The sequence below is a fragment of the Equus przewalskii genome, chromosome 8 (assembly GCF_037783145.1).
Source record: "Equus przewalskii isolate Varuska chromosome 8, EquPr2, whole genome shotgun sequence".
In the NCBI taxonomy this organism is placed as follows: Eukaryota; Metazoa; Chordata; class Mammalia; order Perissodactyla; family Equidae; genus Equus; species Equus przewalskii.
The window spans coordinates 51805495-51827385 of NC_091838.1; the positions used below are offsets into that span (position 1 = coordinate 51805495).

The 21891-nt window shown below is 35.6% G+C and overlaps 1 protein-coding gene across 4 annotated transcripts in view; it reads left to right on the forward strand.

Moving 5' to 3' along the window:
• Positions 1-21891, forward strand: part of ZFPM2 (zinc finger protein, FOG family member 2) — a 440124-nt gene that overhangs the window by 89557 nt on the left and 328676 nt on the right. For 3 of the 4 annotated variants that reach the window (XM_008520784.2, XM_070630801.1, XM_070630800.1), the window contains exon 2: positions 1895-2050. The exons of the other annotated variant lie outside the window; for it this stretch is intronic. In XM_008520784.2, coding sequence (XP_008519006.2) covers positions 1895-2050 — 156 coding nt within the window. The remainder of the gene's footprint in view (positions 1-1894; positions 2051-21891) is intronic. 4 annotated transcript variants of the gene reach the window in all.

Consider the following 21891-nt stretch of genomic DNA (forward strand, 5'->3'; position numbering starts at 1 on the left):
TTATAAAAGGTATTACAAGAAACATTGAGTTTTCCTATCAACTTTTCCACTTATTAGCTTATTCTGGTTAACTAACCTCTTGAGCTTTACTTTCCAGATCTACAAAAGAAAAATAGTGATAATTCCCATACCCACCCCACTGGGTAATTTTAAAGACAAGAAAATCCTTTGAAAGTCCTACATGAAACACAGATGAGACAGCTTCAGGTGTCTGCTTTTGACCAAACTTGTTATTATAATTAAGTTGCTTGAAAAAAATAAAAACATGGAAAATATTCTATTATATTCCTCATTAGGCTCAGAACTACTATTAGAATTATCAGATAACTGTTTTAATGATTGTAATATTTTATATTGTTACTATTTTATATATTCCTTGCATGTCTTGCTCCTTCACATAATTGTTGTGAAAGGTGAAAGATTATAAATTTTAAACTTGAAATAATGAATAAGAAATAAAAACTAATATGAGATCCATGATTTTTGAATGTGGTTTGTGCAAAAACAGAATCCATGGTTTGCTTCACCCGCTACCTTTAGTATAAGAAAATACCTTACTAGAGTGTTTGGAATTAGGGCATCCTTTCTTCCTTAACATTTGTTATTTTGAAGAAAAAAAGAAAAAAATAAATGTTTAAAATGGACAGAGAAACTACATAAGGAATGATTTGCTTGGATGTCCCTTAATTTAAATCCATGTAACTAATTCTCTCCGTGAAGATGTGTCATATGAATTCAGCCCTTTGGAAACGCTTTTGGGAAAACACCGATACACCCCTTTGTTGTAGGGACCTATTCCTGTTTGCCCACACGTATATAAAAATTGTAATAAATGCAATATTTTAAATTATTTATAAGATTTCTTCTTTGGTCCTGGAAATTTCCTAGCACATTTCGAACAAGCAAGAGAAAGAGACTGCCTAAGCCTTTTAAATATTTAGCCTGTCTGATGAGACTGCTGACATGAGTGACAATTAGTACAAATTACCATAATTGTGTTCTTTAGATAAAATGCCACATTGCTTCTTTAGGAGCAAAGGCAGGCTTCTGCTTAGTAAAATGAATCGGATACTTTGATTCTTTGGGGCAGTCGGAAAATCAGCCGTGTGGTATTCCCACGTAGTCCACTTCAGATCCGTCTGAACAACTACAGCCCTCCCTTCCTTTTCAGTAAAATAGGTCCATTAATGTAGTGCACCTCACTCTCATTCACTCGAAGGGAGTTGTATTTTTATTACTGAAAAAGTATCACATAAATACAAATTACATTTTTTCATTAGAAAACTACTTTTCATTTCAGAAAAAATTCAATTAATTATGAATAGGGTTATGCTTTCATCAGGGAGAGAAATATGTAATTTTTCTTCAAGCCTCAAACACATATAATGAAATCTTTTCTTGGAATCCACTCTTAAGATGGATTTTTAAAAGTATAGACTTTATTAAAATCTCAGTTCAATTAAAATGCATTCAATTACTTTAAATCTTTATTAAAATCTCAGGTAAAATTGTACAACACTGTAAAAGAGACTTGTACTCTTTACCAGGCAGTTAATTCTAACAAATGAACATAAAGTGCACAGTTTTGCTCTTCAGGAGAGAAGGAAAAAATCAGCTTTGGGCCTGAGTTTGGGGTGGGGAAGGACTGGGATGGAGGTTGCTTTCTATGTAGTCACTTTAGGCGTTGGCTTCCTTCCATTTCTCATCGTAGGTCGGTGTTAATTGTGAATATGGATGTGGCATTATCTTGTGTGAGTCCTCTTGATGGCACTACTTGGCCTGTTCATAGAATCCATTTTCCTCACCATCTTAATCAAAACGACCTTATTTAAGGATTTGATTTCACTGTCTTCTTTGGATGTTTTTGGTACAGTGTCCCTGATTCTCTTTCAAGGGCCGCTAGAAGATGCCATTGAGGAAGAAGAAGAGTATCCATCAGAGGAAACGGACATCGTCTCAAAGGGGGACTTTCCATTGGAGGAGAGCTTTTCCACAGAATTGGGGCCTGAAAATCTGAGCTGTGAAGAAGTGGAATACTTTTGTAACAAAGGTAATCATTAATGGTTAGATGCAATATGTGAGTCCATTTACTCAGAGGATTTTGTAAAGTTGCAAAAATGCACTGATGGGGGAGTAAAAGTGGCAACAATGCTAATATGTAAGTCGACAGTCTGAAAATATGTGCAGAATTTTTTAAACATAAGTTATTATTTTGAAGGATAAAAGAAGCAATTCCACTTTAGTAAGTCATGTTGTATATTTTAAACATAGTTTCATGTTGACTGGCCAATTAACTGAATATTTTCATGTTGATTGACCAATTAACTGTAATACATTTACTGTTTATCATTTATTAATTCATTCTTTCAGCAAATATTTATTGAATGTCAGTTGTTTGCAAGGCATTGAATTAGGCATTGAGTGTAAGCACTGAATGGGATATTTAGAGTCTCCACGCAACGTTCTGGTTCACTCCTTTTGAAAACTGAATGCCTTAGCTCTTTGACATTGACTTTCAACACAGAAGATGGGGCTTCTTTAGATATTGTCAAATAAGAAAATACACACTCTTTCTCCATTCTAGATACTCTTTTGACACCTTGACGTTATAACCGAAAAAGTACCTGACACACTATATCTCAGCTTATTTCCAGCCTTGACTTGGAGCCAGGTGGCCTTGCCAATAATTTGCCAGTATGTCCTCACTGGGCACTTGGACTTATTTGCTTGTTTTTTTCAAAAGTGAGTTTAAGTTTTCTTGTGATTTTTAATTTTGTTTTATTTGATTGTTTTGTCTCTCCGAGTGAGGTGGGTCTTCTCTCGCCTGCTGCACCAATGTACAGTTGCACAAGCGTTTGGATAACTTCCTTGGTTTAGAACAACTGCTTTTGCTGGTGTTACCATGATAGTTTCCCAGAGGGCATGACTGAGAGTTTGCGTCTCTGTGTGTCTGTGTTTGTGTGTGCACCATTTTTATTTATATGTGTGTATTTTTTTGGCAGATAGAGAAATTATGTGGGTTTTTTTATGTTTGTGCGATTTTGTTCATCAGACTTGACAGTCTGAAGTCAATATCTTCCAAAAAAACTGTGAATACGCATATTTCAGTGGCCACATATACATTTGTTACATATTATTAAAATTCCAGTATGACCTTCTCCTGTTGATGGTGTGTTAGAAACAAAGGAAACCAGCCAGTTTCCATCCCTGAGGTCAGTACGACCCTATGTCCTAAAACTGTGGAAATGGAATGCAGCACCAGCTCCTGGACGCACTGAAGTTCAGAAAACCTCTTCACGTTAATTCCTGAAGACCTTGAGATGGCTTTGTAACCTGCCTCTTGTCTCCCACATCAGACATTTTTGACTGATAATGAGAATAATAGGGACAGAACAGGCCTTTTTGCAGGCCAAATTAATACATTCCTTACTTGTTCTGGATGCTAGAACCATTTCTTGATGCTCTGTAGCCACAGCAATACATATAAGAGTTGGCTAGACATGAAGAGTTTTTTAATCTGTTTGAAGACATTCTGTATTCCTTCTTGGTCAGGAACTATATCCTTAGTCCATTGTAGAGAACCTACCTTATGTTGTTGGATTGCAATAAGAGAATTAACCAGTAGTTAGAAAGTACTATTTATTCTTCTTGCTCTTGTCCTTAAAAGAGTTAGCGTATGGATTCAGACATTTTTGTCAATTTAATCCAAGGAGGCAGTAATAACAGGTATTATTAGATATATTTTATATTTTAGGATGATCATTGGTCAACGGGTATGTTTAATAAAAAAATATAGAACTCTAAGTTTTAACTTAGTAATTTCTTGGAAGAAAATAGACTCTTGGCAGATGCTTACATGATTACGCAGTTGGGGTCTCAAGACAATAACCTCTGTCTTCACTAAACGGAGTCCTAACTCATGAAAAATAATGGCAAGCCTTTAGGAACTAAAAAAAAACCCCCAAAACATTGAATTACAATGATTAAGAACATTATTTAGTGGATATTATTAACTGTTTGAACTGTTAATAAATGTTGGACTATTGGAAATTTTAAAAATATATCAAATAAATTATATTTAATATATAATATAGATATGTTAAATAATATATAACTAAGGTATTACATATTATAAAAATAATTCTCTAATGTTTAGTTTGAAACTAGGAAGTAGTGATAGGTAGGGATAAGAATCTTTATTTTCACATAATATTTTTCAGGATAAATGCTACTATTACTGCTTCAGACTCCTGTCATCTTATTTAATACGAAAAGAATTTCATTATTTTACTTCATAGAATGTGAGACCAGGGAATTTCCACTGAAGTCAGTAGTAACTGGTGTGAAAAGAGAGACAATTATTGATAGATATTGCATCCCCTTGAGGTCATACAAAGGATTCTATCCATTTTTCACTTGAGTTGATTAGTTTCAATAAGAAGAGAACATTTTCTCTCTGGAAAATTAGAAGCAAGTCTTTCTGTAGAAATTCCCATATTAGTCCCAGTGGCACACAATTATGTTTTCTTTCTAGTTTCAGGGAAGAAGATAGATTAGGCATTAACAGACTGTGAGTATTTAAATGGTTAATGATGCCAGTGTCATGAATGAAAAAGCATTAAGAATTGTTCCTCTGAAGAAAAATATTTTTAACTTTGTTCATGGATGAAACATACTTTTTGCACATGTTCTAAATCATTTATGACAGCTCACAAGTTTTCAATATATATGGGAAAATGAATGAGATTATTTGGAAATTTCTTCGTCTAAGGGTCTAGCCATGCTTAAAATCTAGCAATCACATGGTTGCTTTGCTATGACTTAGTTACTTTGACATGGTGAGTTCCAGGGATAATATTTTTAAACACAAAATGCCTTATTCTTATTAAACAAAGGATAGTAGTTTAAAAACTCAGATCACAAAAACGTGGCTAGAACATCTTAAGTTTTCCAAATCAAGTGTTTTGACACTGAGTGCTGAGGATACGCATATAGGCCAATATGTCTTCATTTGTATTTTTGCAACTGTGTTTTGTATAAAAGCAATCATATGCTATTGTAACTTTCCTTTAAAAAAAAAGAAAAACACTCTGCTCTTTGTAGAGACATAGTTTATCATAGGTAAATGTTCCAACTTCCTTTTAAAATTGAGCTTCCACATTATACAGGATATTTTCAGTGTTTGGAATGACTCTTTATTTATTGTTGTAGTATTTTACTCAGTTCCATACAGATATTATATATTTTCTTGTTGTCAAAGGGCAGGCTTTTTTACAAATCTCGGCATTTATTAATATTAGTAAAGCCGCTAGTCGTTATAAAACAGGTGATTAAATATGAATCAAATCACTCTCATAATGTAATATTCCACAGAAATGTCAAAGAAAGTTACTCAGAATTTTATGTCAGCTTTAAATGTGTGAAATTCTTAATCATATGAATCTGAAGTATAAATATTCACAATTAAAAGTCAAAAAATGGGGTGGGGGCAGCCTCGTGGCCGAGCAGTGAAGTTCGCATGCTCCTCTTTGGCAGCCCAGGGTTATGCAGGTTTGGATCCTGGGCGTGGACCTAGCACTGCTCAGCACGTCATGCCGAGGTGGCATCCCACATAGCACAACCAGAAGGACCTACTAAAATATACAACTATGTACTGGGGGACTTTGAGGAGAAGAAGGAAAAAAAAAAGATTGGCAACAGATGTTAGCTCAGGGCTGATTTTAAAACAAAAAAAAAGAACTTGTTTAAAAAAAAGTGGAAAAGAGGGCTGGCCCAGTGGCTTAGTGGTTAAGTTCACATGCTCTGCTTCGGTGGCCCAGGGTTCACTGATTTGGATCCCGGGTGTGGACCTACACACCGCTCATCCAGCCATGCTGTGGCAACATCCCACATAAAGTGGAGGAAGATTGGCACAGATGTTAGCTCAGGGCAAATCTTCCTCACACACACACACACAAAAGTGGAAAAGCTCATCTTTAATAAATCCTTGTTGTAGTCACAGGCCTAAACTTTGACCCTGACAATTCTCTTGAAGTTCCCTATGTCACTTTTTACTTTGGGTTAGTTGCATATGTTATGTTTCTGTTTTTCATCTGTGAAGTGAATGAAATGAACTATGATTATGAAAAGAAGCTACTGCAAAGTTGCTTTGATACCTTAGATTTTAAGAATTTTAGCAAAATAGAAAGCAATGCTTTCAATTTGCACATCTTCTTTTGTGCAGTGAGTTTAGATCATTTGGCATCTTGCCTTACTGTATCTCTGAGAGGAAGGGAACAAGCAAGAATTATTTCCTTGAATTTACAGATGACGAAGACATCAAGGCTGGGTCCATAAGTGCTACACATTTCCTGTGGTACGGGATTATTTGCTTCAGTGATATATTTTTTTTTTTGCCTTCTGGTTTATATAGTAAACATGGAAATACATCAATGCATGTTTAGAACTAAGCAAACTAATGTAAATTAAAATATAGGTGTCCTGGAAAGCAACCTGGGGAGCTTTCAGTTATGTCACTCCTGGCAGGTGGGAACTCTTTTATATGTTAGCAATTCTTGGATAAACTTAGACATGGTAAGTTTCATAGTGGGGTTGCCATGGAGCAGTTCTAAAACTGGTCTACTATTATTAATTATTTGGAAGAGAGTTTCTTCCCTGAAATATTCACGTTTGTTAATGACGAAAGTGAATAAACATGTCTTGGGACACATTCCAGGAGAAAGTCACAGGATATGTGAACAGGAGGAAAAGCGTCAGGTCAGTATCACTGTAGGCTAGTACAATGTAATGCTATTAAAAAAAAAAAACTCCAAAGAAACTACATGTCAGTTAACTTTGAGTTATCAGTAACGATTATCTAGAAAAGTTTCAGAGGGTCCTTCCAAACTGTTCTCTAATGACGTCATCTCTGGAAGGCTGAAAGGGGAGATGATGCCTTTTTGGATGATCAAAGTTGATTTTGGAAGAGAAACAAACCTTGCTTCCAGTCCTAGTATCTAGGTATGAAGAATGGCTGCAGTACTTCACCCGGAGCAATGGACTAATATTAGAGCCCTTCAGTCTGGAAAGATAAGGGTTAAAAAAAGGGGCATATGGAAATCCATCAAATAAGGACACAAATATGGTGGAACAATGGACATTCTCACCACGTTCAAAAAGATTTGACATTAGGTAGTATGCAGAAAGTAAAGGATATCTTTTCATTTTAAAGAAGCTTTAAATTAGAGAAATCTAAAGCATATTCGAGAAAATAGAATAAAACCTGCAGTACTCAGACTTGGATTTGGCTCTAGCCCTGGAAGTACTTAGTACCAAACCCAAAGCAAACATAAACAGATGTTCAGTTAGGTTGGCAGAAGCTTCTAATTCCGTTCAATGGATCGAATTCAGTACAGCTCAACCCATATATTAAGCAGCTTGCTCTGTGTCAGACCCTCCACTGGGTTTTGGGGGTACAGCAGTAGACAAAAGTCAGTCTCCACTCTCAGGAGAGAGAGAGAAAATAAACAATCAAACTCACATTGTGTATATGATGTGTGATCTTGAGCACTACGAAGAAAACAAAACAGGTAAGTGTGATAGAGTGATATTGTGTGTGCGCACGTGCACTATTTTATAAAGAGAGATGGGGTTGGTGAACTTTGAGTGAAGACCTGAGGAAAGGGAGTGAGTTTCCAGTACTGAGTCAAGTTGGCTGTACCTGTGAGGCTAATGTTGCAGGAAGCCAGAAGAGGACAGCAGAGAGCTGGGGAGTAGAAGAGGTGTAGCCATATCTGTGGAACTTGTTACCCTAGGAACCAGTTGGATTCCTACCACTGTGGAAGGCTCAGGTGAGCCACAGAGGAGAGTTGAGGTATAGCTGGGAGAAGAGGCATGGTCATGACACAGTTTGTGTTTACCTAGAGAAGAAAGGCCTGCAGAAAGTAGAGATTAAAGTAGGAAGTGGAAGCAAGCATATTGGGGAAGCTGTCAGGAGATACAGATAACCCCAATCAGAAACATCCCTTTAGCCAAGGGCTTGATGGGACTCCATCTGTAGCTCATTAATGGAGTTTCCGGAAGAGCAGTTTGGGGGTGTTTGAGAATGATATGAGTCACTTTGCTCCCTTCCACAATACCAGAGTTGGGTGTGTGTTCTCTTTATCTTTTCACATCCTTGAATCAGACAGATAAAGAGTAGGAGGCATGAGAATCAGAATAGTTTCGTCATTGTTCTTAACTATTTCTGCCAATAGGCTGCCAGACTCTTTGAAGTGTTCCTTTCCTCCACCCCATTCCTTTCCTTCTATTAGTTTGTGTAGTTTTGTAGCTTTGTTTAAAAATTAAGAAATAACTGAGGAAAAGCCATGTTTTTCATTGGACTATAGCAAACCCAAGAATAGATTATTGGTATTTATGCCCCCTACCATGTTAAGATTAAGCAACAAAATATTATCTAGGCCCTTAACATTGAGGAGAAGAAAAGAACACACCTTTGTGCAGATTTGATTGTGGAAGTAGTAATTGCTTGTTTTTTATTTGATACTGAGTGAAACATTCACACTATTTTGTTTTCTCTTTTCTTCTTTTCATTTTATTATTTTTTAGTTCAGAAAGTCTATTCACCTATATTTCATAAACCCCTTTCAATCAATATGGATTCTTTCCTCCTCATTTGTGCCTTTAATGACATGTGTTTGCTTCCTCTGATGTTTGGGCAACTGGATTCAAATCCGCAAAACGCAGCTCTACCGTAATCACTTTGAGTTCTGTAAGGAAGGAGATCTTTACAGGCAACTTTGTTCCTTTTCTCTTAATGGGATTAAGAAGCTGAGCTTTTTAAATTCTTGCATATAACATTGACATTTCCAGAGTGCGTTTGGACCAGGGAGTTCAAAGAGAAGGAATAAAAAAGAAAAGCCAATATGACTTTGTTTTTTACCTTGCTGGAGGAGCTGTTTGTGCAAATCGCCTATAAGCTTATTGACCTGAATCTTTGACTCCTTGTTTTCTCTGGATTTGGCTGGAGTGGAGACACTGATGGAGCCCTGATAGAGCTGATTGAACAGCCCCCAGCTTTGCTTGGCACAGACCTCCCTTCCCTTCGCCGCCACCTCCCCCTCCCTCCACATGACATTATTGTTCCTTGGCAAACCTTCTGCTTGCCTGGATCCAGTACTTCTCGATTTTTAAAAAAAAAAATTATTTAAAATCATTAAATTTTTCTTGCGTAAGTCATCCAACAATGCAAACTGGCAAGTAATTCTTTTCAGAAGATAGAAATAGAGGCTGTAATTGTGTCGTCCTGCTTATATTTTTATCTCATGAGATTGAAAAAAGGGAAATCTTATGACATTGTGGTATCACTCTTTTCTGGCTATCTTAAAATCTCCAAACACAGTTTTTGTTTGGAATCAGATTGATTTTTCCTCAAACCACAATTGTTGGAAAAATGAGGGAGCATTTGAAGGCAATTTGTGCTTATTGGAGAGTCAGCATTTTCTTGGTTTTGATGGAACCAGAGGGTATACAAATTTTGTCCATGACTTAATGTTTTATATGTAAGAGTTGGATTTGTCTGTCTACCTCATCTGTCTGTCTGTCTACCTCATTTCTGGTCCCAGATATATCATCATAAAATTTCAATGAAATTAAAATGATTGATGTTATGCGGTGCTGAAATGAGTCATGATGATATCATGTATATGAATCATGTATGATAATATGTACTACCTTTTTGCATATTATAAATGAAATTCATTGTTTTTTCTGTAAGCTGACGAACAACAGATCTCCACTGTGCAATCTGCTAAAGACATTTTTTGAAACATATTAAAACTTGATAAAACATAAATTACATAATTATCCTACAATTTGTGAAACAATTTCATATTATAATACAGTGTATTTCATTTTGCTTCTACCTGGCCAAGTTGTCAAGCTATTTGTCTGTTTTAGTTTTATCTTTATTTTATATCAGCATCATTGTTAATAATAACTAAAAATTAATAGAAACCATATTTTACCATTTAGAGAAATTGCCTTTTTGTTTTTTTGTTTAGGGTTTCTGCAAGTGAAAGAACATTTTTTGACGTGTAAAATTTAGTATAGGTTTGTTGTTTTCCCTACAATGTTGAAAGTTAGGAAAAGAGTCTGAATTTATTTAATCTCCTGATATTTTATTTATATAAAGCTAAGCATCTGGATATTAGGAGATATCTGTGTTATTAATTGACTTTTTCAGTTTTAATCTAGATAGTGCATTAATTAATCATTAATTTTAGCTGAGTACTGTAAAGGAGAACTACATGTTTATAAGCCTTTTTATTGCTACTTTTTCTCAGTGATGTTTCAGGTAGAATGAAGAGCCCATGTTTCTTGAAAGAAGTAGTTTTGATCAAGTTGCAATTATATAAATGGCCATTTTCAATTAACATTTTTTTAAATTTGATTTTGCTCAAATTAAATGTATGTATAGCAATTTGTATAAATCTACAATAATGTTTGCCAATCATTTATGTCTACTAACTGTTAATTTTCTATTTTAAGAAAGTTGAAAGTATGAATAACATTAGGGAAGTCTGAGAAGCTAATTTACTTTAATCACATGGAATTAATGTAGTTGACAACCTTGAATCTGACTTTTGGTCACATTATGATTTGAGATAAATTGTTATCATTTTAAAGAAACTGATCTCTTGGAAGTAGCCATATCTCCTCTACTTTTTATCCTTAAACATCATAAATGATTTGAAAAAATTTTCTTGGTTCTGCATTAGCATTTTTTAGGTTTAAATCAAATAAGATTTTCAAAGCTATTAATCTTATAGAAAATGCGTATTTTCTTGGTAGTATATAAAATTTCTCACAATGTTTTGATTATCATTCAAGAAACAAGAGACTATATTAAAGAGTTTGCTCCTGCGTTACCTGATGGGATAGTCTTTATTCTGTAGGCTGGACCTAGAATCTGTAAAGGGAAATGTAGAAAGCTGTGGTATGATGAATTTAATTATAGTAATAAACTCAGTCACTTTTCGTTGTTCTTAAAAGGTCATGGAAAAATAACTCAATGTGTTACCCTGATGAAGTCAATACTGATAGTAAATGCAGACTGCTGTTTCAGCTTTTTTTGTCGTTCAATGAGATTTCAGAGATTGGTTCTGAGACTATGTACCAATTATAATAATTATAATAATGGTAATAACAACTTTCATTTACTGACTGCTCCTGAAAGTCAGACATCTTGCTGTACACGTTTCATCTCTAATCAACTTACCGTCCTGCAGGGTACATGTTATTTTCACCTGTGGCTTCCGGAGGTTCAATAACTTGGCCAAAGTCACAAAACTATTAAAAGTTAATACAGAATTAAAGCTTAGGTTTTTGTATGTGTGAAAATAGAGAACTAGTTCGTTTTCTGATGTCCATGATTATGCAATCCTTGTTGAAGGAGATGAACACATCTGAAGAAACCTGGACATATGAAGTATAAAACTCACTTTTCCAAGGTATTTTAACCTGACATTCTCCAAACACTTTTTAAACATGACGTGTCAGTCAAGAATGAGGGCATATATAAAAAGAAGAAATTTTTAAAAACTTAAAGTAAATGAATTAAGGGTGTTCTTAAAATATTTCTGTCCTTTTGATACTTCTGGAAAGACTGTCAATGTAAACTAGCTTGCAGTAAATAGAGTTGGCATTTTGACATAATGAGAGGCCTATATTGAAAGCTCTTTAGACTCATTATACTAACTGGATGATTATGTTGCCCTGATTTGGTGGCATGAATTAAGCCACAGTTTCCCACTGCTTGTTTCTTGTGAAGTTGTTTTCAGGTAATTCGAAAGACTGGGGACAACCCACAATGTGTGTACTTGGGCAGAAGCCAGTAATAAATGGCAAGAATGTTTGCAAATCCATCAAAACTATTTGGATAGGAATTTCAGCCCTGTAGAAATCTTTGCAAAGTGAACTTTTTAAAACAGCTTGACCTTAGCACAAAATAAGACCAAATAAAAAGCAGAGAAAGGAAGGAAGGAAGAGGGGAAGAGGGCATTGTTTGCAGGGAAAGTTCTGGGCACTGTGAAAACGTTACACTTTTCTGAAGGAAATGCAGTACAGCAGATGGTAAGAGTGGAAGTGAGATAAACATAGGAACTGGAAAAGTAAGCAATACATTCTAACAGGTTCTGTATCAAAGATCTGGAGAAGCAGAAAGATTAGACAAGGAACTGTTCTGAAACTGACAGTGGCTGTATCTTACCAAGTCTTACGCACGTAGCAGAGATGGAAAGTGGAATTGCGCAGACAGTAGGCTGTGATTATATTTTTCTGACTGTGAGAAGGGAAGGGAAGATATCTTTAAGGATTATTTTTAAGATAAGTTTATCAGTGTGGAAATCTACAGTACAGATATATAATCCCTTTGCCCCCCCTACCTATTTAACAATGGGATTTGATGTAGTTTCTATTGTTGCCATAGAATTAGCACAAGACACTATATTTTGGGTCTTAAATAAACTTTTTTTTTTCAATGCAAATTATGGCCCGGGCTGGTTAATCAACACTGAGAACCTATGTTACGTGTTTCTGGTTATGAAAATATTGAAATGTGTGAGTGCCTATATGTGACCACACGGTACAGAGGCAGAAAGGGGAAAATACAAGGAATGTTCTCATTTCTTAAAGATACACTTATCTAGCAAGGGGAGGAAAACATATGTACAACTGAGACGAGGGGATATATAGAGAGAGTGGAGAAAATCTAAAGTTTGGTCTGATTAAGGAAGCAGTGTATTCATTCTCAGGCTTGCTTCTGGTGATGTGCGTGATTCTAGCGTGGAACCCATTCACCAGCTGTACCTGCCTCATTTAGTCCTTGTGTCCTGTGCTCCGATATCCTGTCCTAGTGGCTGACTACCAAGGGGAATAACAAAATACAGTAACTCATAACAAGAAACAATTCAACAAAAATATAGAGCGATACAGGAAAAAAAAAAAAAAACGGACAAGGAAGATAGCTTATATCCTAAGGAAAACCCAGTTTGGAAAAGAATGATTTATTCTCTATAATACTGGCAGTTGTGTTAGGAAATTTTAAGGTGGTCCTAAAACAATCAGATCACTAATAAAAGGAATGAATTTTGAAAATTTATGTAAAATGCCTATCTTATCTTTACACTTAACATTGCCAAATAAATATTAGATCTATCCTCATTCACCTTTTTAGTTTATTTTGATTGTTTAATTAAATATTTTATATTGAATGGTAGACCTAGAACAGTTCAATGTAGCATAGTGTAGCTTCAGAATTCCTCACTTGTACAGAGGCCTTTCAACGCCCTGCACCTAATTTTCTAATTGTAACTTTAATTTGTTCTATTAAGGGGGACCTCCCAAACTGTCTATGCTTCAGGCCCCACAAAGCCAGAATCGACCCCTGCTGGTACCTTCAGTAAATATGGGCAATCTCATAGGAGACAGCAGTGAACAAGTATGTTAAGTTTGGTTTCAACTTCTAAGTTTTGGAAAACCTTGAATACAATTCCTAAAATGTCTTAGTATTTATAGTAGATATCTGAATTTCAAATCTATTATCATTATATAGAGTAAGTTGCCCTGAGCCTAAAGAAGACCACAGATATTCAGGAAAGCACTGTGTAAAAAATTAAAGCAGAGAGGGGAAAAAACTCTCCCACGTTTCTGAAAATCTAGACGATGCTATGGATACTATCTATAGTTTTCCTGTGTTATCACCAGCAGTCAAGGATCTCTTGCTGGCCCTGAGGGAGGAGGTGCTGTGGGAAGACCTTGTGGTAAGATGAGTCTGAATGCGTCTCATGATAACATACTTGGGACTGACCCTGGTGGTAGAAGCTAGATAAGGATCTGAGTTTGGACAAGGCTGATGTGACCTAGAATACTTGTTTCCCGCCCCCCCCCCCCCCCATAGATATGAAAACTTCATTAGGATTGGATTCAGCTGTCAGAATAAGCTCCTGTGGAAGCTGCCACAGGACTCTCCCACTTGCATCCCATTGTCCAAAACTTAGTTTTATGGAGTGGTCCACCTCACTGAAAGGGAGGCTGGGAAATGTGGTCTTTATTATCAGGTGGCCACATGCCCAACTGCAAATTCTGTCACTGTGGAGAATTTTCAAGGCTTATGCAAAGGACATAGTTTTTATTTGTCTTTGTTTGATTATTGGGATAATTAATGACTCAAACTATTGTGCCAGTCAGTCCATTCTACATGCATGCTTTATCCAATCTGATGAGTATTTATTGAACACCTGCTATAGGAGACTTTGTGGAACATGCGTTGAGTATCTCGTGAGCAAACACAGGGAAGATCTGGCTATCTTAGAATTTACATTATACCAAGGAGGCAGAAAATAATCCTACAAGTGCAACAAGGTGATTTGACCTAGTGAGAAAGGTCAGATAAAGTGTTCTTAAGAATGTGACACTTGAGCTGGCATCTAATGCTGAATAGGTATTAATTAAGTAAAAAGAAGTAATAGGGTTTCAGGTGGAGGGAACAGCATGTGGTTGGGAAGAGCCTGGTGAGCATGCAGAGAGAGCAATGGGAACTGTGGTGTGAGTTGACCCTGGAGAGGTAGATATGGACCAGAGAGAACAGGAAGGACAATGATCATAGTGTGAAGGACAGGGAATCATGAGAGGAAGCATAAGAGAGGCAGATAAATGTCTTGAAAACAGAAGTACTAAATGCAAATCTGAGCTTCCAGTAAGCCACAGTAGAGAGAGAAAATGGAAGAATAAGATATAATTCCAATGGTCAGGCAGCAGAAAGACAGGGTTTATCAGGAGAAGTAAATGTTACCCCCTATTTGTGAGCTCAGAGAGTCATTCATCTTTAGTGTGTTTGAACTAGTATTATGTAAAGGGCATTCAGATATGGACCAGAGTCTTTGTTAGTTGCTGTCTCAGAATTTGCATTCTTCATTGGCCTTAGCATTTTGGATGTGTGGCTTGAATAAAGTCTATTTGTAATGAGTAAGTTATATTATAGTAATGGAACGCTATGGTAATCAGTGATTGCTTATGAATCATGTTCTCAAGTGGATTATAAGAGAGGAGTACCCTCTCTAGAATGAATTATTTTGCTAACAAGGAAAGAATAAACAATAAGTTTATATGGAAGGCAATGTTCAAATATCATTACCTTCTCAAATTGGTTTGAGCTTTCTGTGTCGATTAGGTTGGCTAGTTGGGGAGACAGTTTGTGAGATAGATTGGACTTTACTTTTTGTTGTTGTTACTGGTGATGATGATTTCCTAAAGTGAATGCGGGCTTGAAGCTTGAAGACTGAAGTCAGCAAATTGAAGGGTAGTGTTTTCTTGATGGAAGAAGAATGGAACTGTGAATAGGTAAATTAGAGTTCAGAAAATTCTCATTTATAGACTACCCCACATTGCTTTCTCTCTTCTTTGGAATAAGTGCCTTAATTGTGTAGAGTACTCTCTGAATGGAATATAGTAGTTACAATGAGGGATTTTGATAGCAGTGAGGAGAAGGGGGGAAGATATGATAAGAAAAGGTATTTAAATATAAACTTTGTAATATATATTTTAGAAACATCTTTTAAAGTGGGATGTCTTTCCCCCCCACATTTGTTTATATATTTAACTCTTTCAAGCGTTCATTGAGAGAAATAATGAGGGGTAAAAATTCTTGAATGATACACTGCTGAGAATTTGCTTTATTTTATCTCGTGTGGAAATTTCTCTGATGCTCCAAGCCTTCAGTGAACGTAAACTTTGAGAAAAACCTTTTTCACGTGGAGGATGATATTGACATCAGGGATAAATGTTCAGTATGTAGAAAGAATTTATAGACCGCTGTTCTTTCTTTGTAAATTATCAATACTTTAATTGTGATTTTTTATATAATATAGTTAACATATACATTAATATTTTCAATAATTTTCCCTTACTAGCTATAATAAAATGCGACAAATTACAGGAGTCACCTATTGACTATAGAGATTGAGGGGTTTTTTTTGCCTAATAACAGACTTAGTCCTTAGACCACTATCGTTAACTGATTGTTTCTTCATCTGGGCTCTGAAAATTTATAATCAGATGTATGTGGATTCTATTCTTTTGATCTGTTTCGTTGTTCATATTCTGGGATATGAAAAAGGCTATTGTCAAAATAATGATATATTAAATAGGGAAAACTCAAGTAAGTTACAAGGAAATCATGTGCATATTTGAAAATAATTGTCTGCTGAATATAACTATATAGGTCATGACAAATCCTACATTTTCTCATACATTTTTAGTAAGTCAAAGTGAGACTTGAGTCACACACCATTATAGGGATCCACAGAATCATGGACCTATTCTTTTCAAACAGTTTAATTTCCTTTTAGGTCTTGGCAGAGAGGGGTAATAAACAATTGCATGTTTTTCATTTTGTGTCTGGAAATATAATCATGTCTATAATTTGGCGATGCAGAGCTAATTTAACGTGACATTTTTGTCTGGATAATCTGTAACCAAGCAGTGGTTTTAAGCCAAACAGTGTTGTGGGGCTACTAGGCAAAGCAAACACAAACGGAGCCTTAAACTTAAACGTCCTCGCCCTTCAATACGAGCTGCAGTTTTCTGTTTTTGACTGTTACAGTCCTTTAACCAAAGCTATCTTGTCTGATGATAAAACCATAAGTGTATGAAGCTCACACATTTTTCATCTCTTTTATGACCTTATCTTTCATGAGCGGCTTCTGTGAAGGTATCCTAACTATAGGAAGCACCTGGAAAACATATGTGATATCTATTCTCTGATAAGCAGTTGTGAACAAGAAAGTAGATCTGTCACTTCTGAACTGTTCATTGTTAAAAAATACTTTGATGATTTAGCTGATTGCAAAATACATTCTAGGGATGACTAACAGCTACAGTAACACTTCTAGTCAAGAAAGTTCAATAGTTATATTGTACAAGAATTTCTATAAGAGGTTAATATTGATAGGAACTACGTGGATTAAAAGAGCAGGGTTGAGAAAGGCTGTTTGCTTGCATGACTGCTTTCAAACACTGCTGCTGTTTTGTGCTGAGAAAGTGGCTGTCCCAGAATGTGGCAAATCTGTAATTTCTACAGGAATGTCTAACTTTGGGTGAAAAGATGTTTGTTTGTGTTTTTGAAATTATTTTTGCCTGGCAAGTAGAGCCACTGCTTTTACTACCTTGCCAACAATACCTAATATGGAATTTAAAGATTCTGCTTCATGTGTTCCAAAGACTGTATTCTAGTGCATTTCCCCGAGTCATTTGTGCTGTGTATTATATTGCTCAGTAACACCTTCAATTTCCACCTATAGGGCTCTCATTGATTCTGAAAACTAGACTAAGAAAAATGGAAGGGCCTACAAAATATGTGTGATATCTTTTAAAAGAGCAACAAAAGAGTTTAATCTTACAATGGAAAACCATTAACTCCATAGCTATAATTTTAGTAATGTTGTAGATTTTGTTACCACTTGACATTTATTCCATTTTATCATCTTATGAATTGGTCTCTGGATTTTATAGTGGTTATCCCATTAAATGTGTTTGTGCTTTGCTAAAAATACACTGAAGTTTCTATTTAAAAGTATGTGAATAAAGAATTTAGTGAGTAAATGAATGGATGTCAAATGCTTTTCTAGCTCTTTCTGTAATTCTCTTTCTAGCATCCTTCTCTGTCTTCCTAAACAAGAAAGCTTTGGAACCAATATCTTAACAAACTTGTCACTATTGTCTTGGCTATTAATTATTCATGAAATTTTTCATAAGCTACTCTAGAGTGATGATTTCAAACATATAAGAATCAAAAATAGATAGAAATTTTTTTAAAAAGATGGTCAATAAAGTCATTTCCATTCAAATCAAGAAGCTAGAGTTGGGTTGATAAATATCAAAATAAATTTCTATTTATAAATTTTCCTTGAGAATAAATATATTGATAGGAAAGAAGCAAGTCTCTATTGTGAGGGAAAAAGTAGTGTTTCTTAAAAGTAATTTAGAGATTTCATATTTGATCAAATTATTTTTACTCACTTCATTTCATTAGTAAAAAGATTAAAAATGAATTAGGTAAAAACATTACCATAAAAACGAGACCCAGTTTCCTGAGATAGTCTTAGAAGATGAAGGATCTAAAAGTTGAAAAATATGACATATTTCAGTTATTAAATAGAAAAATGTGCTAAAAGTAAGTAATTAGCAAATGTGATGATTTTGCAGGAGGTTGTGGTAAAAAGAAGGAAACCAAAATCTAATTTTCCAGCTCGTCAGTGAGCAATGATTATTGATTAAGCATCTGTGTGTAGTTGTTTTTACTAAATTCCAAGTAAAATAATATACCTTAGAAAAAAATAATGTTTGTAAAGATTAAATCCATTAAACACTTCATTTTAATATGTAAACATAATGAAGAAACAAGGCTTATATATGATGCGGGCAAAGCAGCCATCAGATCACATCCTGCTATCATTGTTGTTTGATATCCAGTAGACTTTGACTGTAATGTCCTAATAGGTTTGGAGTATGGTCTTCAGAGTCAGACTGACTTGGATCAGTTGGGCCAGGGCTCTGCCACTTGGGCCAAGGCACTGTCACATACTAGCAATGTACCTAGGCATTTTCTCACGTGTCTGCCTCTTGGTTTACTCTTCTGAAATATAGAGATACTAATGGATGGCAGTATTGTTGACGTGATGTTCATAAAGCATTTAGCTAGTGCTAAGTGGTGCTCAAGAAACGGTAGCCATGTTTAGGTTTAACAGAATCTGAACTTGAAGACATGATCTCTGCCTTATTCACCTTTATGATTTCGGTGGTTGACACATAGCAGATGTTGAAATGAACATAAATTTAATTATGACCTGTTTTGTTTTCTACATCCAAATGTATCATTTTATATGCCATTCTTATGTTTTTATCATCTTTCCCTTTTGTGCATTCTTTCTTTTGGAAAACATTATTAAATAATCAGACAAGGATCTTAAAGTGTTCTCTCTCTGAATTTATTTTTATTAATGTGATGTATATTGCACGCTTACCTAGTTTCATAAATAGCTTAAAATAGTTGCAAAATGTCATTTATTTTGAGCTGTTAATTGTGTACAATCAGCTGTTTTTACAGTGGTTCTTTAAGTGAATACTCTGCAATGTTTATTTTCAGTACTTCTAATTATATGTGCTGCATAATGAAACAAATTAGAGCAAAGCATTCCAGGAATCAAGATTATCAATACAGTGTATTGCTTCAGATGTTGGCACAAGTTGGAATCTAAGCCCCACACTTCTGACTTGGCAGTTAAGTGACATTTAATGAAAGTATTTTATTATATGAAATTACTAGCTCAGTCAAGCCCTTAATAGGCTGAATTATAATATTTTCATTTTGAACGATTTACCAAATTTCTCTGTGCATCAAACATCTGCTGAGATTTGTAGTCATCCTGCCATTTTATTTTCCTAGTAGATATTGGCTGAGAATGACCATGGGTAAATTTGGCCTACACTGAGTGAAGGAAAGGTTAACTTCATTCAGTTAACCATTGTATTGTAGGGGGCTTCTCAAACTATTTCTCTTTAGCATTTTAAAACTTTATCTGTATCCTGCTTGTGTATCATTTAAATGTCTTTAATTTCACCACCTTCAAGCTGCCGTGTTTCCTGCACAATGTACTCTTTCTAATATGGGATACTTTGGGGAGATGGCTCCCATTTTTAATCTGAAAAATACTTTTCAATCAGGGATCTTCAGGACGTGAAGCCTACAGCGTTCAGTTTCATCTAAGATCATGTCCCGCCCCCCCCCCCCCCAATTCATATATTTTATTGATTCCTTCCCTCAGGAAGATTCCACAGGACCATGTCTGGGTAAGGTGTCATGCTCCTATCACATCATGGACTGCTTCTGTCAAATCATTCATCACACGATGCTGCAATCTGTTTTGTCTCTGCCTTGATTAAGATGTATAAGGGAAGAAACCATCTGTGTTTTGTATTCTTAGCACTCGACACAGTGCCTAGGACTCAAAAAGTAATATTTTAATCAATTAATAAAGAACGATTTATAACAACTCTGTTCAGTAAAGATAAACATTTGTAGATTCAACTGAATTCTTTTAGCTTCTAAATTTTGTGATTATTGTGATTGCTCTCCAAGATGCTCTTCCAAACATTCTTCTTTCTCATTGTGTTTCTTATTGTTTTTCCTTCCAAGTATGTAATTTGCCTAGTAAAATATTTCAGAGTAGATTTAACGAGAGTCTCACAAATATTGGAGGCAAGAATGTCTGAGACATGAGTCAGAGTGGTGTTACGGAATGACTAAGGGAGAACTTGAAGACCAGAGGTCTTACAAGGTGTGTTCATGGAAACTCATAAATGCATGTTGATTACTGTATTTGTGTCACATGATCATATCAGTTCCCCATTGAAATACTTCTAATGCTCTCACTGCCTTCAATATGAAGGTAGAGCTCCAAAATTAATTATAATAGGTTCTCCATGGTCGATGTCATTTTATGCTTCTGGTCTCTGAACTTCTATATCTTTTGTGTTTGTGGAATTATTTGGAATTTTTATGGACTGCTTTGATTGTAGGTTTTTATCAATGATTACCTCTCTCATGTATATTGCCTATCTCCTAACTAGATTATATGGTCCTTAAAAGGAAGTAATTTTTTTTTCATATATCTCATTGTATCTTCAAAAATATGCATTAGAAATGTTAATGATTGATTGCATTTTGCATGGCACTGCGTTTCCAACAATTAAAATGTAATAGTAAAATTCAGGTAGATTTACTCCTTTGGTGAACATAAGGATGGTGCAGTTAATATCTGAATATAAAACTCAACTTCCCTGAGAAGTTCTGGCCGGAATTTTGCTCTCTGTTCTCTGGGCCCTTGGATAAGTGATTTTTAACAGCCTGGTCTCCTGCTTGGTTGTTTATGTGCTGTTTGGGATTATTATTCATCTCTTTCAGGTAAGCATGATTCTCTCCTCAACCGGGGTGTGGAGAGAAAGGATGCTTTGGAAAGAATGCTAGACTGGCAGTTAGGAGACTCAAATTTAATGCCTAGCTTTGTGCAAACTGCTGTTTTTTTGTGGCATTTATGATGCCTCTCCGCGGTCCCCCATAACACCACTGTCCTGCTTGTTGGAGAAAGAAGATCTAGCTAAAAGTGCTTCAATCTGTCACCCTGGGGATGACTGGGAAGCTCTTGTTGCTGAAGCATGAGAAGGTTTCAGGGATGTGCCTTATGCAGAAATAAATGTTGTAGCTCTAAGACCATAGATAAGGTACCGACCCTATCTGTGCATCAATTTCCTGACTAGTAAATTTGTCTAATTTGGGTTGGATGATCTCCAGAGTCCCCTCTGGTGCTCAAATCCCTATGTTTCAAGATTTGTAATACATGAGAAAAGAACTTGGAAGGAGTGGAGGCTGTTTAAAAATTACAAGTCGTGTTCTCTACTCTTCACTCTTGGGGAGGACATTTTCTTTGGTCAACTCGCCTGCATTAGCACCCTGAATTAAACCTCCACTCCATCTGTAAGAATGCAGTCAAAAGATCACTCACCTAAGTTGAAGATTCTGGTGTGGATTCTAGTCCTCGTGAAAAATAAGGTGTTGAAATGGTCAGTATTTCGTCAAATTGACTCAGCTATCCCTGGTGGTACTCAAGAAGGTTAAGGTGGTACACTGAAGCATTGAATCAATTGGCGAGAAAGTTTTCAAGTTTCTTGTGTTCTTTGTATATCAATGAGAATGTTTCAACTTCTTAATACTATGACTTAAATACCTTAACTACTTGCTACTCTTACTTTCTCTTGCAAAGAAATGAGACCAGAGACTCGGAGTCTAAACAGAATTTA